General features: G+C 34.5%; 1 protein-coding gene across 4 annotated transcripts in view; it reads left to right on the forward strand.

The window, feature by feature from the left end:
• SOS1 (SOS Ras/Rac guanine nucleotide exchange factor 1) overlaps positions 1–19,433 on the forward strand; it is a 134,689-nt gene that overhangs the window by 84,873 nt on the left and 30,383 nt on the right. For all 4 annotated transcript variants that reach the window (XM_012808824.2, XM_023516642.1, XM_023516641.1 and 1 more), the window contains 7 exons: positions 1,103–1,230; positions 2,018–2,673; positions 10,651–10,732; positions 13,878–14,000; positions 14,720–14,823; positions 15,981–16,203; positions 17,215–17,334. In XM_012808824.2, coding sequence (XP_012664278.1) covers positions 1,103–1,230; positions 2,018–2,673; positions 10,651–10,732; positions 13,878–14,000; positions 14,720–14,823; positions 15,981–16,203; positions 17,215–17,334 — 1,436 coding nt within the window. The remainder of the gene's footprint in view (positions 1–1,102; positions 1,231–2,017; positions 2,674–10,650; positions 10,733–13,877; positions 14,001–14,719; positions 14,824–15,980; positions 16,204–17,214; positions 17,335–19,433) is intronic.

The raw sequence follows: 19,433 nt of genomic DNA on the forward strand, positions 1-19,433 counted from the left end.
ACTAATGAATAATGAAGTTCATTAAAAAGTAAACTGCTTTGTAAATTACTTTAAATATTTTATGGCTTTATATCTCAAGTCTTTTCCTTTATGGTAGAGAATAAGTAGGTGGTCTTAAATAGTTGCATGAAAGCTGTATTGATACAATGTTATTTCTGACTTTTCCTTTTTAGTAGTTAGAAGCTGGATTAGAATATTTAGAAGACACTGATACATTGCCATTCATGCTTTCTTAATTGCTTGAATCATAGCCAATTTATGTATTGATAACTTAGTTCTTGTTAAGTACAGACTGTCATAAATAGATATTTGGCACTAATGGAAAATGCGTTTGAGTTTCATACATATGTATATTGCTAGCTTTATTCAAAATCTTAAGGTAGATACTGACAAAGTTCTTCATTAATGTGGTCAATTCTGTATTACAAATGCAGAGAAAACAATTTACCCTTACATTGTATGTTACCATTTACAAAGTGTTTTGATTTTTTTAATAACAACCCCAAAAAGTAGGCAGGACAGGCTTTTTATAAGCCTCATTTGGCAAAAGGAAAAAGTAAAAGTTAGAGATCAATTAACTTTCCCCCAGGTCACACAAAAGTAGACACAAAATTTAATCCTAGGTTTTGATTGGCATTTCTCTCCACTATAATGCATCCTTCTCTGTATGTACGTCTTCCTCATCTTCCCAATACCCTACAATGATAATATAGGGATCAAAGACCCTATTATCACCTAAGACCAAATTCTACACTTAAAAATCCCATCTACATGCCTAGCGGTGTGCTAAATCCAGTGATAGTGATGCACATTTTATGCTCCTCACTTCTTCAGCAATAGGCAACTTGAGGAATTGCTCATTACTGCCTGTCACAGAGTATAACCTATTTTTTTAACACTACTAGCTTTTTATTTAATGTGGAAAACATGTATGTTCAAAAAAGAAACACTTTTAAAAAGAATAATACACAGTATTTTATAACACATTTAAAATTTTTATTGTACTAGAAGTTGAATGTTATTTTTATCCTTAAATAAAATGAGCTTATTATTTTGTTCAGAACTGTCCTAGTGGTTCAAATTTGTCATTTTGGCTTTGCAGCAGTTAGAAGAAAAAAGTGAAGACCAAGAAGACAAGGAATGTTTAAAACAAGCAATAACAGCTTTGCTTAATGTTCAGAGTGGTATGGAAAAAATATGTTCTAAGAGTCTTGCAAAACGAAGACTAAGGTGAATATTTTCACTTTTAAAAATATCCTCCTTTTTACCCTGAATATTGTTGTATAAATTCAGGGATCCCAGTTCCCTCCTCAAGTAAACAATGAAAAAAATAGTTTTAGTGACAAGCCTGGTCTTTCAGAGGAAGTGACATCAAAGCCAAGAGAATTGTTATTGTTTGAAAAAACTTTCATATTGTGCATTTTCCTTGCATACTCACAGACAAGACCTCCTGAGAGTCAACTGGTAAGCTAAAGGAGAGAGAGAGTAAAATGTATTGGGTAGATTTATCTTAGCATCATTGTTCTTTCAGAGTAAAATTAGTAGTGTCCCTTATTTTAGGGACGCTTTAACTTTTGAGTCATTAATTTAGGTAACATTGCTTCCACTTTCCTCATTATAGTATGTGTTACACGTTTTTAGGTTTGGGTCTTGTCCATTTAAACTTATAAATAATTAATTGTAATCTTTTAAATTACTTTTTTCACTAGATTGGGCTACTTTTTAATATTTGTCATTCTAAATATTAAATAGCCAAGGTGGAAATAATCATTCTGTAGGTGAATTTATAGGGTAGAATTTTGTCAATAGTCATTGTTCTTTTTAAAGCACTGAGAAACAGATTCTCCACTGTGTTACTTTAATTTCCAAAATTGTGTAATTCTGTAACACTAATATATTTGGGGAATTAGTGAACACCTTATCAGTGTGACTTCTTAAAATTTGCATTATCCCTTATCTACATGAGCTTGAGATACTCTATCGTCTGTGTACTAATAATGTCTTTCCTTTATCCCAGTGAATCTGCATGTCGGTTTTATAGTCAGCAAATGAAGGGGAAACAACTGGCAATTAAGAAAATGAACGAGATCCAGAAGAATATTGATGGTTGGGAGGGAAAAGACATTGGACAGTGTTGCAATGAGTTTATAATGGAAGGAACTCTTACACGGGTAGGAGCCAAACATGAGAGACACATATTTCTCTTTGATGGCTTAATGATTTGCTGTAAATCAAATCACGGGCAGCCAAGACTTCCTGGTGCTAGCAATGCAGAATATCGTCTTAAAGAAAAGTTTTTTATGCGAAAGGTACAAATTAATGATAAAGATGACACCAATGAATACAAGCATGCTTTTGAAATAATTTTAAAAGATGAAAATAGTGTAATATTTTCTGCCAAGTCAGCTGAAGAGAAAAACAATTGGATGGCAGCATTGATATCTTTACAGTACCGAAGCACACTGGAAAGGATGCTTGATGTGACGATGCTGCAGGAAGAGAAGGAGGAGCAGATGAGGCTGCCTAGTGCTGACGTTTACAGATTTGCAGAGCCTGACTCTGAAGAGAATATTATATTTGAAGAAAATATGCAGCCCAAGGCTGGAATTCCAATTATCAAAGCAGGAACTGTTATTAAACTTATAGAGAGGCTTACATACCATATGTATGCAGGTAAGAAATACGGAGTTGCCTGTCACTTTTGTTTTCCTGTTTCAAGCTAATTGTCTTCACTGCATGGGTTATTGTGCCTAAAATAGAAAACAAACTACTAACTAAACACCTCTACGTTATCAGAGTTCTTTTTGACTAAAAATACCATCACTTTATATTTCTTTGAAATTTTATGTTTTCTACCATATTTACAAATATTATTCTTAACCTTATACTCAGACTTATAAATGAGAAATTGAGGTTACTTGGCTAAATTTACCCAGTTAGAAAGTGACAGAAACAATACTAAAATTAGTGAACAAATCATTATTATTGGGGTCTAAAAATTTTTGTACTCCTTTCTCTCTTTTTTCTTCTCTTTTCCCTTACTAAGATTATAAAATACATAAAAATTTGAATGTGAATCCACCAAAATTGGCTGATAGTACAAACATACATAGCCTTGCTTTTTCTTAATTTCTATTCCTAAGCCTATGACATTTAGCAACCCCAGAAGCCAAGGATTCTAATTTTATTTTAATTTTTTACCTAGAAACTTCTGTAATCAATTTATTCATTTTACTGATACAAAAATTTAAAAATAAAGCACAAGTATTTTAAATAACTTTCATTGTCATCTTTCTTACATATAAAGGTTTTTTTGAGAGGTACAATTTTTAGTAATATGACCTACCAATTTAATTGATCTTTATCAACATTCTATAAATTCTTTAAGATCTGTACTACAACTATTAAGATATTTTGTTCAATCATCCAAAATTCGTGGTTGCAAAATATTTATTTCTTTGCTCCTTCTTAAGGTTAATAAAAGTTCAAATTGCCTTTTTGGCCACATTATCCTAGTTTTGAAGTCCTTAGAGGATTTGTAGAGTTTTTATAATAAGCAATCAAAACTTTATCATTTCCTTTTAAATCAGTGGTTCTCAACCTGTGGGTTGCAACCCCTTTCTAACAATGAAAATACATCCTGCATATCAGATATTTACATTCCGATTTATAACAGTAACAAAATTATAGTTATGAAGTAGCAACGAAAATAATTTTATGGTTGTGGGTCACCACAACACGAGGAACTATATTAAAGGGTCGTGGAATTAGGAAGGTTGAGAACCACTGTCTTAAAATACTTCTGTTTTGAGTTCTTAGACTTTTTAGAATAAAATTAATCCTCAGATTTTTATTTGTATGTGACAGAAGTTTTAATTTTTTTTCCTGTAGAGCGTTATAAGTGGCATGCTAAAGAAGACTTACTAGTATTTACTGTCAAAAGTCAGTAATTCTTGTTGGAAAACATTTTCAAATTCGAAATTTCAAATGTTAATTAATTGCCTCTATAAAACTTGATCATCAGTGACAAAAATTTTCTCTAAATTGCTGTGTTTCACGGGATTAATTTACGATTATTAATGAGCAGTTGCAAAACTACAATTAAGTATTTCTTTTCTGAGGAACTGGCCTTTTATTTTTTGAGTGAGGACACTTTTAAAACAAGCCTAACTTGGACAGGCCGATAGTTTTTCTGCAGTTTTGACAGTCTTCTTTCCTTAATGTGTGCAATGCTAGCTAAAGTCTGTGCACATAGGACTCCTGCCATGGTGTCTGGATAGTTATTTCTGATAGCTGCTCTCTTTTATATCAGTTGTTAGTTTTTGAATAGAATAATATTTTTAATGCTTTTACTTATATAAAAATACATAAATTTCAAGATTTATAGAATTTTGCCAAAGTTAAATTTATTATTAAGCATCTCAATTATTTTACTTAATAAAAATTCCTTCCAGCAGTTTCTTGAGACATAAAATGCCAATGTTGGTTTTAGAAGTGTTGTGGCTAAGTTCTTAAAAAATATTTTTCTGTCTTCGCTTGACACTTAATTGAATATTTATGTCATAAACATATTACTAGCAAAACTGGAATCTATAAGCAGATTTCATGAGTTGTGGTTTATAGTACACACAAATTAGTGGGATTATTAGCTTACTTGGTCTCTTCTGTGCAGTCTGTTACTGAACTTACTACTGGCAACCTGGAAGGTACCCTTAATAGACCATCTGCAAACTTGTAAAACATGAAAGTACTTCTTTATAAAGTCCTTTCCAGCTGAAAGGGACTTTCGGTCCTTACTACCATGGTAACATCAAGTTACCATTTGCTTGATTATACTGCTGTTCTCCTCTGACCTTCCTTCAACCTCCTCAAAAACAAATGGGATTTTTGGTTTGGCCAGTTGGTTAGTAGGTGTATTTACTGGAGAACATATAATACAGATTGTGGCTTACACTGAAATAAAAAGTAAAATTTAACTTACATATTTTTATGATATAGAATTATAATAAAAGACATGGGATAAAATACATGGGAAAGTCTAATAATAATATAAGATACCACTTACAAACATCTTTTAGATTATTATAGCAGGTCAGATACTGTCATGAAAAGCAGAAGAGAAACTGATTTTAGCCTTACTTAATTCAGGTGTCACTATTGCTTTGACCAACTTTATCCCTTGCCTGTTTTAACAATGAGGTATAAAATAGAGCTATAGATCTCTAGTGCTAGAGGAGATGACCAAGTTTGTAAATAAAAACCCAAAACCCCTGAAGATTATATTATTGCCAAAAGTTAATTGCAGAACAAGGATTAAAAATTACTTTTCTTGACTCAGTAGAAATACTTTGCACTATTTATATACAAGATAACTCAAATTCAGTGATTTTTTTGTGTGAATAGAATGTGATATAATTTTTAATTATAGGTGTTAAATAATAAAAACAAAAGGAATTAGTTCCTTGGTTTGAACTGCCAATAATATGAATGGTTTTTCATTTCTGGGTAAACACAGGTCTACTAAGAAAACATGGAACAATTTTTTTTTCTTATTGAAATAGTAGGTAAGTTCTGACTATAGGTACAATTTCATTGTAAAACATAGATTTTTGTGCCTATTTAGATATTAGTCATCATTTTATTTTTTGATAAAATTCTGTCATTAGTCCATTAGTATAGTTTGCTCTGTAAAAGGAAAACTTTCTAGAAAGAAAAATTTAAATTTAGGTGAATTAGAAAGTAATTAGTTTAAAAGATTACAACAGAATGTTACATGGAATCTATTATAGTTTGTCTCTCAGATCAAGTGTTTCTTGACATGTAGTAATTCACTAACTACATCAGAACTTTGGGATTTATCCCAAATGCTGGGAGGAAAATCACCCAGTTAGATGGGCCATCTAAATCTGGCAACAATATGAAGAGACAATTTCCTTGCCTAGAATAAGAAAGTACAAAGCAATGTACACAAAGAAAAGGACAGTAAGAATTTCACTTCTGTTACAGGCAATAAAGTACAAATTAATTATTGTGACCTACAACAATGAGTAGAGACATGATTAGTGTTAATATGTCCAGTTTGGTAGTCTATTTAAGAAAAATGAGATGACTTTGAGGTAAAGAAAATAGTTTAGAACTGACAATTTACGGAAAATAAAGGCTTTGCATTTTGAAGTGTAAGGAAAAAGTATTTCCCATGCGTGGTGAATTTCTCTTTTACAGACAATGGTATTGAAAAAACTTAAGCCAGAAGATATTTTTCATTAAAGCGTTTATTCCTATTTTATTCCTTCATATAGAAAATGCTCAAAATCTTACATTAGATTTCTTTCGAGTTTGTGTCCTATATAAGCTCAGTTTGGGTATTTTAATTTTTTTTAATCTTTTCAACAGTTTTTGATCTATAGTGCAGTGTTGTGCTATATTTAAACTCTCTGATTTTTTTTTAAATTGTGCGTCAGCATAGCGTCTGTTTCCTTTTTTAAGGAATTCAAGACTGATTGTTTATAAATCCTTTTTAAGAAGCTTATTGTTTCTTTTGGCTTTTTAAACAGCTGAATTAAAAGGAGAATTATCCCATGAGCAGACATCCTGACCAACAGTGTTTCACTGTGGTGGTTGGAGGAAGGGTATTCTTTACCTAAATAACTTTATGTAATAAATACTTCACAAATCCCACTGACCTTGCCAAATGTCAATCAAAATAGGCACATAAGAAAAAGGATTTATCACCTCAAATTTAATGCTCTATTCTGAATACTATTACAAGTATATTCTGAGTTCCCAAGATTTTGAAGAACTATGCAGTAAAATGTCACAGAGACACCTAGAAGGGCAGCAAAAAAGGTTAACTCCAGCTCATGTTTAAAATAACCAGGACCTAGAGTAGGGACTTGATGGCAGAGTAGGCAGGTGTCTGTGTGAAGAGCTTGCATAGTGGGAAGCAGATCAGCTAGCTAATGTGCTGGAAACCTTAGTGCAGGGATTTGAGAGTCAAGTAGGAGAGTAAAATTACCTATGATAAGGGAGAAGAAACTGTGGGACAAGCTTTTGTCGTTGCTCATATTGAAATCCGTTAAGGAGTCATGTTCAAGAAACAGCTTTGTGGAATTAACTCCACAAGCAAATGATAAACAGAAAATTAGACTATCAAAATAGGCTATTTTTAATTTTCTCTACAATAATTTGTTCATGCTTATGTTTTACAGCCAAACCCAAACTGGCTTTTTTGTTTTTATATATTTGCCTTCTGTTTGGCTCTGAAACATATTTTTAGAATATAGGTAGATAACTTACCTTTTATCATTGTCTGATAAATGGGGAGTAAGTGATTTGTTTTAATATCAAATTAGAAAAACTAGCTGGGCATTGTGGTAAGCATCTGTAGTCCCAGCTACTTGGGAGGATGAGGCAAGAAGATCACTTGAACACAAGAGTCTGAGGTTGCTGTGAGCTATGATGCCACAGCACCCTACTCAGGGCAACTGAGTGAGACTCTTGTCTCAAAAAAAAAAAAAAATTATCCCTTTACATCAATAAGATAAAAGCATCCAGTAAGTGTAACATGTATGTTACAGTCATTGAAATGGAATAAAATCCAATCCATCCAATAGAAATAAAAATAGTTTCTGGAATATGTATACTTTCCTGTGTAAAATTTCAAATACAGATATCATGTCCTGTCAATATAAGTTTTTCATTCATAAGCAATTTTGCATTTCTTTAGACTACAACTAAAGTCTAAATAAATACAAATCTGGGAATATATACAGCCTTTTAAGATATTTTTCAAAAGTACTTAAATTGTTATCAAATTTTCTTGGTTTATTTTTAGATTTTGCTGTTTTTTCTTTTTGGCAATACTGCCCTTACTTCCAGTCAAGCTAAAGCAACTGAAACTTGAGCCACTCTAGAACCTAATACAACCGTGATGATTGTAGAAGTGTTTATTTCACTGCCAGCTCCAGAAACTTCTTCTGAATACAGTGTACAGGGAAGGTACAGCTGCTCCTTCCTAAAATCTGCAAGGTTTATCAAGAGTTGCAGGATCACAATTAGACTGCTAATTTTTTCAGTGACTTTCTGGTGCCTTTAACCAAGTTCTGAATTAATCACTTATACATATTTCTTAAGTGATTGTATAATTCATGGAATAACTCTTACGTTTAGATCTTACAGCTGTGGAAACCTTAAGGATTCTTTATTCCAGGAAGGTTATATGAGATGGTATTTAAAAAATCACTAAATGGGCGGCACCCGTGGCTCAAAGGAGTAGGGAGTCAGCCCCATATACCAGAGGTAGTGGGTTCAAACCCAGCCCTGGCCAAAAAAAAAAAAAAAAAAATCACTAAATGAAGAATTGCATGATCTAGGTTCTAGTTCCACCTCTGCCACTCTACAATGTGAGCCTGGTGAAGCGTTAGTTACTTCTCTCACCCGCCCTACTCGCCCCACAGAAATCATATGGAATAAATTATAGGAATGAGCTTTGAGAACATTATATAACAGATATCAGAAACGGATATGATCCTATCTGACCCTGCACTGGGGTACATCATGGCTTTCTCAGCATTATCATCAGTTACTAAAGTACTGATTATGGCCAGAAATTTTGGTTTAAGAAGGTGAAAAACCTAGTTGTTTGTACCCTCACATTAACCTGAAATTTAAAAAAAAAAAAAAGATGAAAAACCTGTTTGAAAATAGTTTGCCTTTAAAAGTAGCCATGGTTTTCTTAAAGCATGCTTTAATTTACTTAGAACTTGCTTTTATTCTCTTTCAACTTAAAAGTACCATTGATATCCCACAACTCTTTAGCCCAACTTTGGTGGCATTTGAGAAGAAATGGATCTTGATATTAATTTTAGATTTTGAGAGTGAAATTTTTTAAAAGGGGACACGGTGGATTGGGGGGTCCCTACATTTGGATTCAACTCAGGATACTCAAAGCACTCGGTACTGAGGGTATGGGCTCCCTCTCCGATAGTGACAGCTCAGCATCTCTACAGTGGCCACTGCTTTTGCTTCCTAAGCATGCTGTTTTGAGTAGCCTCACCTTACAAATACATTTGCAGAACAGGAAGAAGATTCTTGAAAGGGAAGATTGTGATGAAACCGATAAAAATCTCTGTTTTAAAATCTTGTACAGCCTTCTGTTTTAATATCTTTTCTTCTGGATGAGACATTAGTCTTTAAGTTTTGAGGAACTCTGTAACTGAAGACAAACAATAAAATACCAACAGAGAGGAAATTATTAAAGAATTATATGTATTTAAAATTACTTTTATCAGTAACTCACTGTAGCTTTAGAAGGTATAAAGCTAAAGGAGAAGGGGCATTTAAAAACCAATGTATTTTTATTTTGAACATTTTTCTTTAACTTAAAAAAGTATTATAATTTTAAATTCAAGGATGTATGATATTTAAATAAGTTCATTATTTCGATGACCATATATACCAGCATACTGGAAATAGATTTCTGCTTTATGATAAATTCATAAATTTGCTTTTTTGGGGAAAAGTTAGCATACTGTAAATATTTTATGGCTAAATTTACGATAGTTCCTAATCAGAATCAGCCTAAATGGAAAATTTCTGAACAAATACAATCTGATTTTGCTAAATCCTATACTAATAAAAGACATTGCACTTCTTATAAAGTTTTGATCCAATGTGTAACCTAACAAAAATAAACACATTGCTATTCTTGATGAATTCGCCATTAAAGTAGTTTATTAGTCTATAATATAAGGGAAAGAATGCTCCCAATAAGACTCAAATTGATTAAATGTGAACTTTGATAGAACGTTAGTTATAGAAGTGACCTTTCCGCCTGTTATGGGAAAATAGTTTTCTCCCTCTTTATGCATTGATAACACCCCAGTTCTCCTATGCTAGTAACAACAGCCTTTCTCCACAACTTGGGAGAAGACTGTCAAGGAGAGTCGGGAGTAGGCCAGACCTGGGGAAGTGATCACACTCAGCCCGCCTCCTATTACACTCGTTAAAGATGTGAGTGAATGAAGAGTAGGCCCTTTCAAGGATGTGGTTGGAGACTCCTTTATGATTAAACTTTCATTGTGATTACTTAAAAGGAATAAAAAGCTGGGCATAGGGTCAAACCAACATAGTCTAGTGCATTTAATAGTTTTAACTTACAGATATTCATAAGCATCTTTTTAGCAGTTGTAAGATTTCCAGCGAATAAAATAATTTAAAAACTGTATTTAACTTAATCTGCATGTCAGGAAAAGTAATGGGATATTGCTGTGGCCTTTTTCTTTACCAAGGATATAAACCAACTGGTCGTGCTCTGAGATCCTGGTAGCAGGTTGGAGCCTTGTTCCATGCTCTCCCTTTGTCTTTCTTCCTTGCATATTCCTGTGGCCAATGATGAGTTTAAGACCAGCTAGTCAGCATGTCCAGAGAGCAAGAAAAAGTTGATGTAAAGTTTTAATATCAATGTTTTTGCCACTGATTTAGGAAGCACTAAAGCTAGCGGTGCATTACAAAGTCCAAAGCATTCTACTTGTCAAGACATTTTAGCACTTTTAAAATTGACTATTTGATATTTTTTGAAAATGTAAATATTAGTTTTAATCATTCTGAATCAAAGACTTTAATTAAGATATTTTTCCTTTTTCTTCTTAGATCCCAATTTTGTTCGGACATTTCTTACAACATACAGATCCTTTTGCAAACCTCAAGAACTACTGAGTCTTATAATAGAAAGGTCTGTCCATTTAAAAATGTTTAAATTCCTTATTTTTTTGAAAAAGAGCTTGAGCTAAGATCTTTTGTGTCTCAGAAATATGTTGAATGAACTTTAAATTATAGTTTGAGTACTTTTTCAGTAAATAAAATCTCCTAGGTGACTATTTATAATAATATGTTAGTTTGATTATTTAAGTATAAAAATAGGTATGTGGAAATTCAGTATTTGAAATTTCAAACTTATAGAATTAATGAAATTAAATATCTATATCAAAATGCGGAAATTCAAATTTTGATGATTTAGAGTTTTCAAATACAGTAGAACCTCCATAATTGACCACTTCCCTACACTGACCACTTCCTTAAGTTGACCTAATTTTCATATACCAGACATGCAGCACATGTCCTCACTGGAAAACTGACTGGTGTATATGACCATCTCTGTAGCTGTAGCTTGACCACTGGACTATGACACATAATATTAATTTACCCTCTATAATTTGACCACTTGAGTCCACTCTGTACCAAGGGGTAGAAGGTAAGGGCTTTGCCCCCTTGTAGTAGTATTTTTTCTTTAGTATAAATTCTTCTCCATTATTACCACATGTTGGATTAGGCCTAACATCCTATTGTTTATCAGATGTTGCAGAAGATTTTTTTCAATGTGAAGAACTGGTCTGAATTGTGGGTACATCCTACAATCACTGAAAAATTTTACAGTTAATCGAGACACACTGACCAAAGGAAAGAATTCAAAAAGCAGACATTGAAGGAAAAGGTTGATCTTCTACATTATCTGGAAAGCAGCAGCCAAAGAAAGATGAAGGAACATTTTGGTGTTTGCAAGACCACAGTGAGCAACATCCAAAAACATAATCATGAGTACTTGAAGAGATAGAGTAAGGAAAGCAGAGACCTATAGCAGAAAAGGAGGAAAGAGGAAAACTTCCCTCAGTGGAATTAATGAAGCCACATTAAGCTGTTTCAAATAAATGAGGGCAGTTCATGTGCGAATCTTTGGACCAACAGTCCAGAAGTTGCTAAAAAATTCGTGCAGGAATTCAGGGGTGGGGGTGGCAGATTTCCAAGCATTAAGTGGTTGCCTCGAGAAATTTAAACTACTGCAACACAGGATCTCCCAGAAAATCTTACATGATGAATTCAATGAAGTTCCAGTAGAAGCTGTGGAAGAGTTCATCATAAAGTTCCCAGACTTTGCCAGAAGCCTCAAAGGTGACATCTTTGATGCCAATGAGTGCAGACTCTTTTTCAAGGTGCTACCTGACTATAGCCTTGTCATGAAGGGTGGCTTACTTAGAGGCCTTCTGCCTATAAAGGGTCACAAATATAAGAGTGGAAAACTTTCCAAAGAACATTTTGCAGTTCTGCCTTGCAATACTCTGCCAGAGAGAAAATAAAGCCCTTGGTGATTGGTAAATCAACAAAGCCACATGCATTCAAGAACTTATCCTATGTGAAGAGTGGGTAAGGGCTGTTGACCAAGAAATGAAGATGAAGAAATGGTCTTTTCTACTGACAGTAGACCACTGTCCCGGCCACACACAGTGAATCATCTCACAATTGTGACACTGAAATTTCTGCCTCCAAGTATGACCTCAAAATCTAACCTCTTGACCAAGACATCATCAAAATATTTAAAATGCAGTACCAAGCCCAGGTCCTATAGCAGGTTATTACTAAAACACAAACCTATGGTCTACCTGTGGAAGCACCTTCATTTACTGCCTCAGTTAACTCTCTGGATTCTGTCCTATGGATCAGTTCTGCTTGGAATAAAGTTCATCTAGAAATGATACAGAAGTGTCATTGTGGCTCGGTGCCTGTAGCTCAGTGGTTGGGGTGCCGGCCACATATACCAGGGCTGGCAGGTTCAAACCCGGCCCAGGCCTGCTAAACAACAATGATACCCACAACAAAAAAATAGCTGGGCGTTGTGGCAGGCGCCTGTGGTGCCAGCTACTTGGGAGGCTGAGGCAAGAGAATCGTGTAAGCCCAAGAGTTTGAGGTTGCTATGAGCTATGATGCCCTGGTACTCTACTGAGGGCCACATAAGACTCTGTCTCAAAAAAAAAAAAGTGTCATTGAATTTGTCACAACCCAAAAGCATGTTGTTTGGCCCCCATGAGTCAGTCCATCTCCCATGACAGAATTCCAAGGAGTAGATTTTGAAGGTTTTGCTGCAATGGATGATGTGGTGGCAACCTGTAATGAACCTAACCCAGAAGCAATTTTCCAAGCGGTATTTACCAAAGTACAGACCAGCGTCAAAGTGCATGAAGCAGCTGATGAAGTGGAAGAAGCAAGTGAGGATAACATAGAAATTGCAGACTCCAACAGAAGAGGATATCAGGCATTTGATAATGCAGTTTAAGTCATGTGGAAAAACGCCCAGCCATGCTGAGTGTTGTAGCCAGCATTGAGAGTGCTTTCTCCAGTTAATGTTGTAATAAGAATAAAAAACAGACCAAGATTGATTCCTTTTTCAGAAAGAATGCTTAAACCATGAGAAAACAGTAAATGTATTCATTTTGCATGATACGGTATATATGCATGATTTTACTGTTTGATTATGTATGATTTTGTATAATCTCTAATAAAAGCTGTACAAGTACAGATCAGTACAGCAGGCCTAGTTCCTTATGTTGACCACCTCCGTATGTTGACCAATTTGTTATAGTCCCTTGGTCACCTTACAGAGGTTCTACTGTATACCGTATGTTAAGTGAAATGGAACTTGACCATTAATAAGAACTATAATCAAGGACGGTGTTTTATCCACCCAAATGAAGAACCATCAACTTTGCAAGCATTACCTTTAAAATTACTATGTCAGCTGATTTTGAAAAAGTCTACAAACCAAACATGAATACCAGTCCCACAACTTTATAATTGCTTTTTAGAATTTGCGTGTATTCTCTTTTATGTTTCTAGTTAATTTTATCTATATTGGCAAATACTAATTTAAAATAATTTCATTAGCCTTTACATTATAGAAGTTTCGATTGTTTTCACTGATGTATATATCCTTAGTAATTTTTATAGTATTATCTTGATTTTGCTGACTGGTGAAAAGGTTTGTGGTTTTCTGTTTGCATAATTTAATAAAATTAGTATTTTCATTAATTTGTTCTATTGTATATTAGGTTTGAAATTCCAGAGCCTGAGCCAACAGAAGCTGATCGCATAGCTTTAGAGAATGGAGACCAACCACTGAGTGCAGAATTAAAAAGATTTAGAAAAGAATATATACAGCCTGTACAACTGCGGTAAGCATTAAATAAAGGACTGGCTCAGTGCCCATAGCACAGTGGTTACTGCACTAGCTACATACACTGAGGGTGTCAGGTTTGAACCCAGCCCAGGCCAACTAAACAACTGCAACAAAAAAATAGCTGGGAGTTGTGGTGGGCCTATAGTCCCAGCTACTTGGGAAGCTGAGACAAGAGAATCACTTAAGCCCAAGAGTTTGAGGTTGCTGTGAGCTGTGACACTATGGCACTCTACCAAGGGTGACACAGTAAGACACTGTCTCAAAAAAAAATAAAATAAAATAAAGGACTCAAGTAACCAAGTCTTTATTGAACTGTTGTCTCAGAGCTGAGGACCTTTCCCAAAAAAGGAGGAAGTAACAAGTAAAATGAGTGAATTAAATAAGAACATTTATCAACAGTTGTATAATTCTTAATTAACATAGAGTTTTTAAGGTGTTAAGCTTTTCTCCTCACAATGGTGGGGGCCCACTGCTCCATAGCCTTTACTGCTCCAAGGCCTTTACTATCTGTGCATATCTTGCTTTATAAACCTGTACCTTACTCTTACCCTGTAAACTTCTGTTTCTCTTCCTTTATAAACTTTGTTTCATGCATGCCTTAAAAAGAGATCATTTAATTTGGTTAGAGTTACTCTATTTTCACGTGCACCATTCATTGTGATAAATATTTATGTTTGAGCTCTCACGTAATTCAATTCTGCGTTAATACCATAGAGTATTGAACGTATGTCGGCACTGGGTAGAGCACCATTTCTATGATTTTGAAAGAGATGCAGATCTTTTACAACGAATGGAGGAATTTATTGGAACAGTAAGAGGTATGTTTTTTAGGTGCCTAGTTTAATATGTAGTAAAAGTCTCAATATGGTGACCATCAATTGATGCCATCATTGTTGTGTCGTTAAGGGATGTTTATGATAGTGCCAACATAACCATTTGAAAAAATGAAGAAGTTAAAAGTTTTCATCAAGCATTTAGACCTACAAATTGCTCAGTAGTTACCCTTTTGACCCCAATGTATTTTCATTTAGTCAATCAGCTTAGTGACAGAATGGGTTAGAGTCTCAATTTAAGCTAAGTTTTTATACTTATCTGAAAGTAGGAGGGCATTTAGGAACTGCTGTGCCGTTATAACACCACTGTGGGAGGTCAAATGGGCCACAGGTGAATAGAAAGAAACAGAGTCAGCAGAGCATATTAAACTGAGAATCTGTTTCTAATACTGCCACTAACCAGATACATGACTCTAGGCAAAATCACTTTGATTCTTCAGGCTTCAGTTTCCATATCAATAACATGAAGAGCTAGGTTTAATGATCTCCATGATTTACCTTCTAAAGATTCTGTGATTGTATGGCTGTAAGGATGTCCTACCTAGACAAACTTGTTTTTATTTACATTGTACACTCTAAATGAGAATTAGAAAATAAATTGTTAAGTGATAGTACTTTCACATACAGTACAAAAGAGGGCTACATCAAAACTCACGCTATAAATGAAGGAATTGGTCCTGTAACACTAATTGGTTTATAAAATATAATGTTAATTAATAGTGGATATGTATATTCTTTCCTTATAAGTATTGTAATTTATATAATATACAACTTTTCTTGAAGGAGTATAAAATAATATTTTGAGGGAAGTTCAGTATAATAGAGGTAGAAAATCTCTACAAATAAATTACTTCTAATCTTATATAGAAAGGATCTGAAAGAATGCACACCAAACTGTTAATAGTGGTTACCCAAGTAGAGAAAAATGAGCTAGGAAATGATAAAGGGGAAGTTGCGTTTTTCCGTTTGATCATTTGAACCTTTATACCAAAGATATATTCAGTTATCATTTATTTAAAAATGTTATCAATATTTAAAAATGTAAAGATATATTCAGTATCATTTATTTAAAAAGTTATCAATATGTTAAAATGTAAAATATTAAGTAAAGGATATTCTATTTAAAATATAATGTATTTCAGGTAAAGCAATGAAAAAATGGGTTGAATCCATCACTAAGATAATCCAAAGGAAAAAAATTGCGAGAGACAATGGACCAGGTCATAACATTACATTTCAGAGTTCGCCTCCTACAGTCGAGTGGCACATAAGCAGACCTGGGCACATAGAGACTTTTGACCTGCTCACCTTACACCCAATAGAAATTGCTCGACAGCTTACTTTACTTGAATCAGATTTATATCGGTATGTAATTTGACATTCAATTTGAAAAATCATTTCAAAAGAGTTAAATTTTTAAAATGAAATACTGGTTTCTGTCTTACAGGGTTGTCATAAAGTATAAATGAGATAGTACACGGAATGTTTACTAATGAGGTCAGGCAGACAGTTGCCCTCCCTTGATCCCTCCAGCTCTGTCTGAATTTACACCTTCTTTCTGCAGTTATCCCTAATCAGTGAAGCTAGATTTATATCCTGACTTGACTAATTGCTGGCTTAGTAGTCTTGGGCAACTTTATTTTTATCCTTCTGACCCTTAGTTTCCTCAAGAGTAAAAAAGGGCTAATTATAATACCTCCTCCTGGGGCTGTTGTAAGATTTAATAAATCAATTGCCTGTCACAAAGTAAGGGCTCAATAACTTTTAGCTGCTTTTTTTGCGTAAACTTAAATCACAGCCAATTGTAGCTTTGTTCAGTTTATTTTGCATTAATAAAAATGTATTTCTGGCTTTAAATGGGGACTATTTAGAACGTCAAACTAAATTATTTTTAATAACTAAATGAGAAAAGGAGCTAAATTTACCCACCAAAGATCATATTTCCAAAAATTATAGTATTAGAATCCATTTTATTTTATTTTTTCCCAGGACCCCTTTGTGGTAGGCTTTTTCCTTCCCTCATTTAGAACAAAAAAAAAAAGAAAGAAAGAAAAAGGAAAGATTTATGAATCATATTGATTATAAGTACTGGGAAAGGTAAGATATTGTGGAGAAATCTCAGCCTTGCCCAAATACAAAATGCTACTAAAAGCAGTAATAAAAATAAGTATATGCGTAAGAATAGCTTTTTAAAAAAATCTACAAAGATGTACATTTACAATTTTTTTTTTGTTATGCTTTTTTATTTCATAAATCTGTTGGTAAGAGGAACATTACACGGGAGTCTAGTTTTTCTTTATTTCATTTACTTAATCCATATCAGTGTCCATATTAGAAGAAAAAGTACCATTTAACATTATGCATTGATGATTTTAGAGCTGTACAGCCATCAGAATTAGTTGGGAGTGTGTGGACAAAAGAAGACAAAGAAATTAATTCTCCCAATCTTCTGAAAATGATCCGACACACCACTAATCTCACTCTGTGGTTTGAAAAGTAAGTATTCCTGGTATTCTTACATTTTATAGCTATCAGCTATGTTATGGATTTCGGTGCAGTTTTATTTCTATATGTCTCATGTCTTTTTGTTCCTCTGTTCCTTTGTTTTGCATGGAGTGCTTTTCATTGAATAAAAATGACAATATGCAGCATTTTAATTTCACTAATTTTTTTTTTTTTTTTTTTTTTGAGACAGAGCCTCAAGCCATTGCCCTGGGTAGAGTGCCATAGTGTCACAGCTCACAGTAACCTCCAACTCCTGGGCTTAAGCGATTCTCTTGCCTCAGCTCCGAAGTAGCTGGGACTACAGGTGCCTGCCACAACGCCCAGCTATTTTTTGGTTGTAGTTGTCATTGTTTGGCAGGCCTGGGCTGGATTCCAACCCACCAGCTCTGATGTATGTGGCTGGCACCTTAGCCACTTGAACTACAGGCACGGAGCCTCACTAATGATTTTTTTTAATTTTTTGAGGTTCTTTTAGTGATAGCCTTAAGGTTTACCATGTATACCTCTTTATCTGCTTCAGATTCATAGTAGCTTAATTCCAGTGATACACAGAAATGTTACTTCTGTATAGCTATATTCCCTTTCTTCCCTTTTTGTAATACATATACATCAATTGAATGATACAAGTCAAACAATACATTGTTAGGTTTTTTGTTTTTTGTTTTTTAAATAAAGTCTTAACTCTTTTGCCCTGGGTAGAGTGCCATGGCATTGTAGCTCACACTTCAAATTCCTGGGCTTGAGCAGTCCTCTTACCTCAGCCTCCTAAGTAGCTGGGATTACAAGCGGGTGCCACTCTGCCTGGCTGGTTCTTCTATTTTTAGTAGAGACAAGGTCTGGCTCTTGGTCCAACCTATTGGAACTCCAGAGCTCAAGCTACTACCCTTCTTGGCCTCCTAAAGTGCTAGGATTATAGGCATGAGCCCTGGGCCTGGCCCATCGTTACTTTACCATTTGCCATCATCTGCTTAGTCCATTACAGCTTTGCTCTTACCCACTTCCTTTGTGCTATTATTGGCAATATGCTACATTTCTGTGTTCATATTAGTTTATACAGTTGCTTTTTAAATCATTTAAGGGAAGAAGAAAAAAATATGCATTTATAGTGTCTTTATAATTACCTTTATTGATGTTCTTTGTGTGGATTCGAATTACCATCTGGGATCACTTGCTTTCAGCCTGAAGAACTTCCTTTATTATTTCTTCTAAGGCAGGTCTACTAGCAACAAATTCTCTCAGTTTTTGTTTATTTGAGAAAATGTTCCACTTTGAACAATAATGGCTCCATCTTTTTTTTTTAGAGACAGAGCCTCAAGCTGTTGCCCTGGGTAGAGTGCCGTGGCATCACAGCTCATAGCAACCTCCAACTCCTGGGCTCAAGCGAGTCTCCTGCCTCCACCTCCCAAGTAGCTGGGACTATAGGCGTCCGCCACAACACCCGGCTATTTTTTGGTTGCAGCCATCATTGTTATTTGGCGGGCCCAGGCTGGATTCGAACCCGCCAGCTCAGGTGTATGTGGCTGGTGCCTTAGCCGCTTGAGCCACAGGCGCCGAGCCGACTCCATCTTTAAGTTAACTATTTTTTTCTTCCATCAGTTTAAATCTATTAAGCCCTTCCAGGAAGCTTTTATTTCCATCATTGTATTTTTTAATTCCAGAATTTCCATTTGATTCCTTTCTATAATTTCTATCTCTTTAACAATATTCTCTTTTTGATGCACATTGTCATCAATACTTGGCTTAACTTTTTTTATCATGCTTTCCTTTAATTCTGTGAACATGTTCATAATGGCTATTTAAGTCTTTTTTAGTTAAATCTGACATCTCATTGCTCTTACAGGCAGTTTCTGTTCCCTGCTTCTTTTCCCAATGTAAGAGTAATACTTTCCTAATTTTTTGCATACCTTGTAATTTTCTGTTGGAAACTTGACATTTTAGATAATATATTGCAATAACTTTGAGTATGAGTCCCCCACTCCCTGCCTTCATTTCCATGGGCTTGTTACTGCTACTTGCTTAATTTGTTCAGTGACTAGCTGGATTATTGTAGTAAAACCTATTCTCTCTCTCTCTCTCTCTCTCTCTCTCTC

This window comes from Otolemur garnettii, unplaced genomic scaffold (genome assembly GCF_000181295.1).
Source record: "Otolemur garnettii isolate 467f Iridium unplaced genomic scaffold, OtoGar3 scaffold00095, whole genome shotgun sequence".
NCBI classification, from domain to species: Eukaryota; Metazoa; Chordata; class Mammalia; order Primates; family Galagidae; genus Otolemur; species Otolemur garnettii.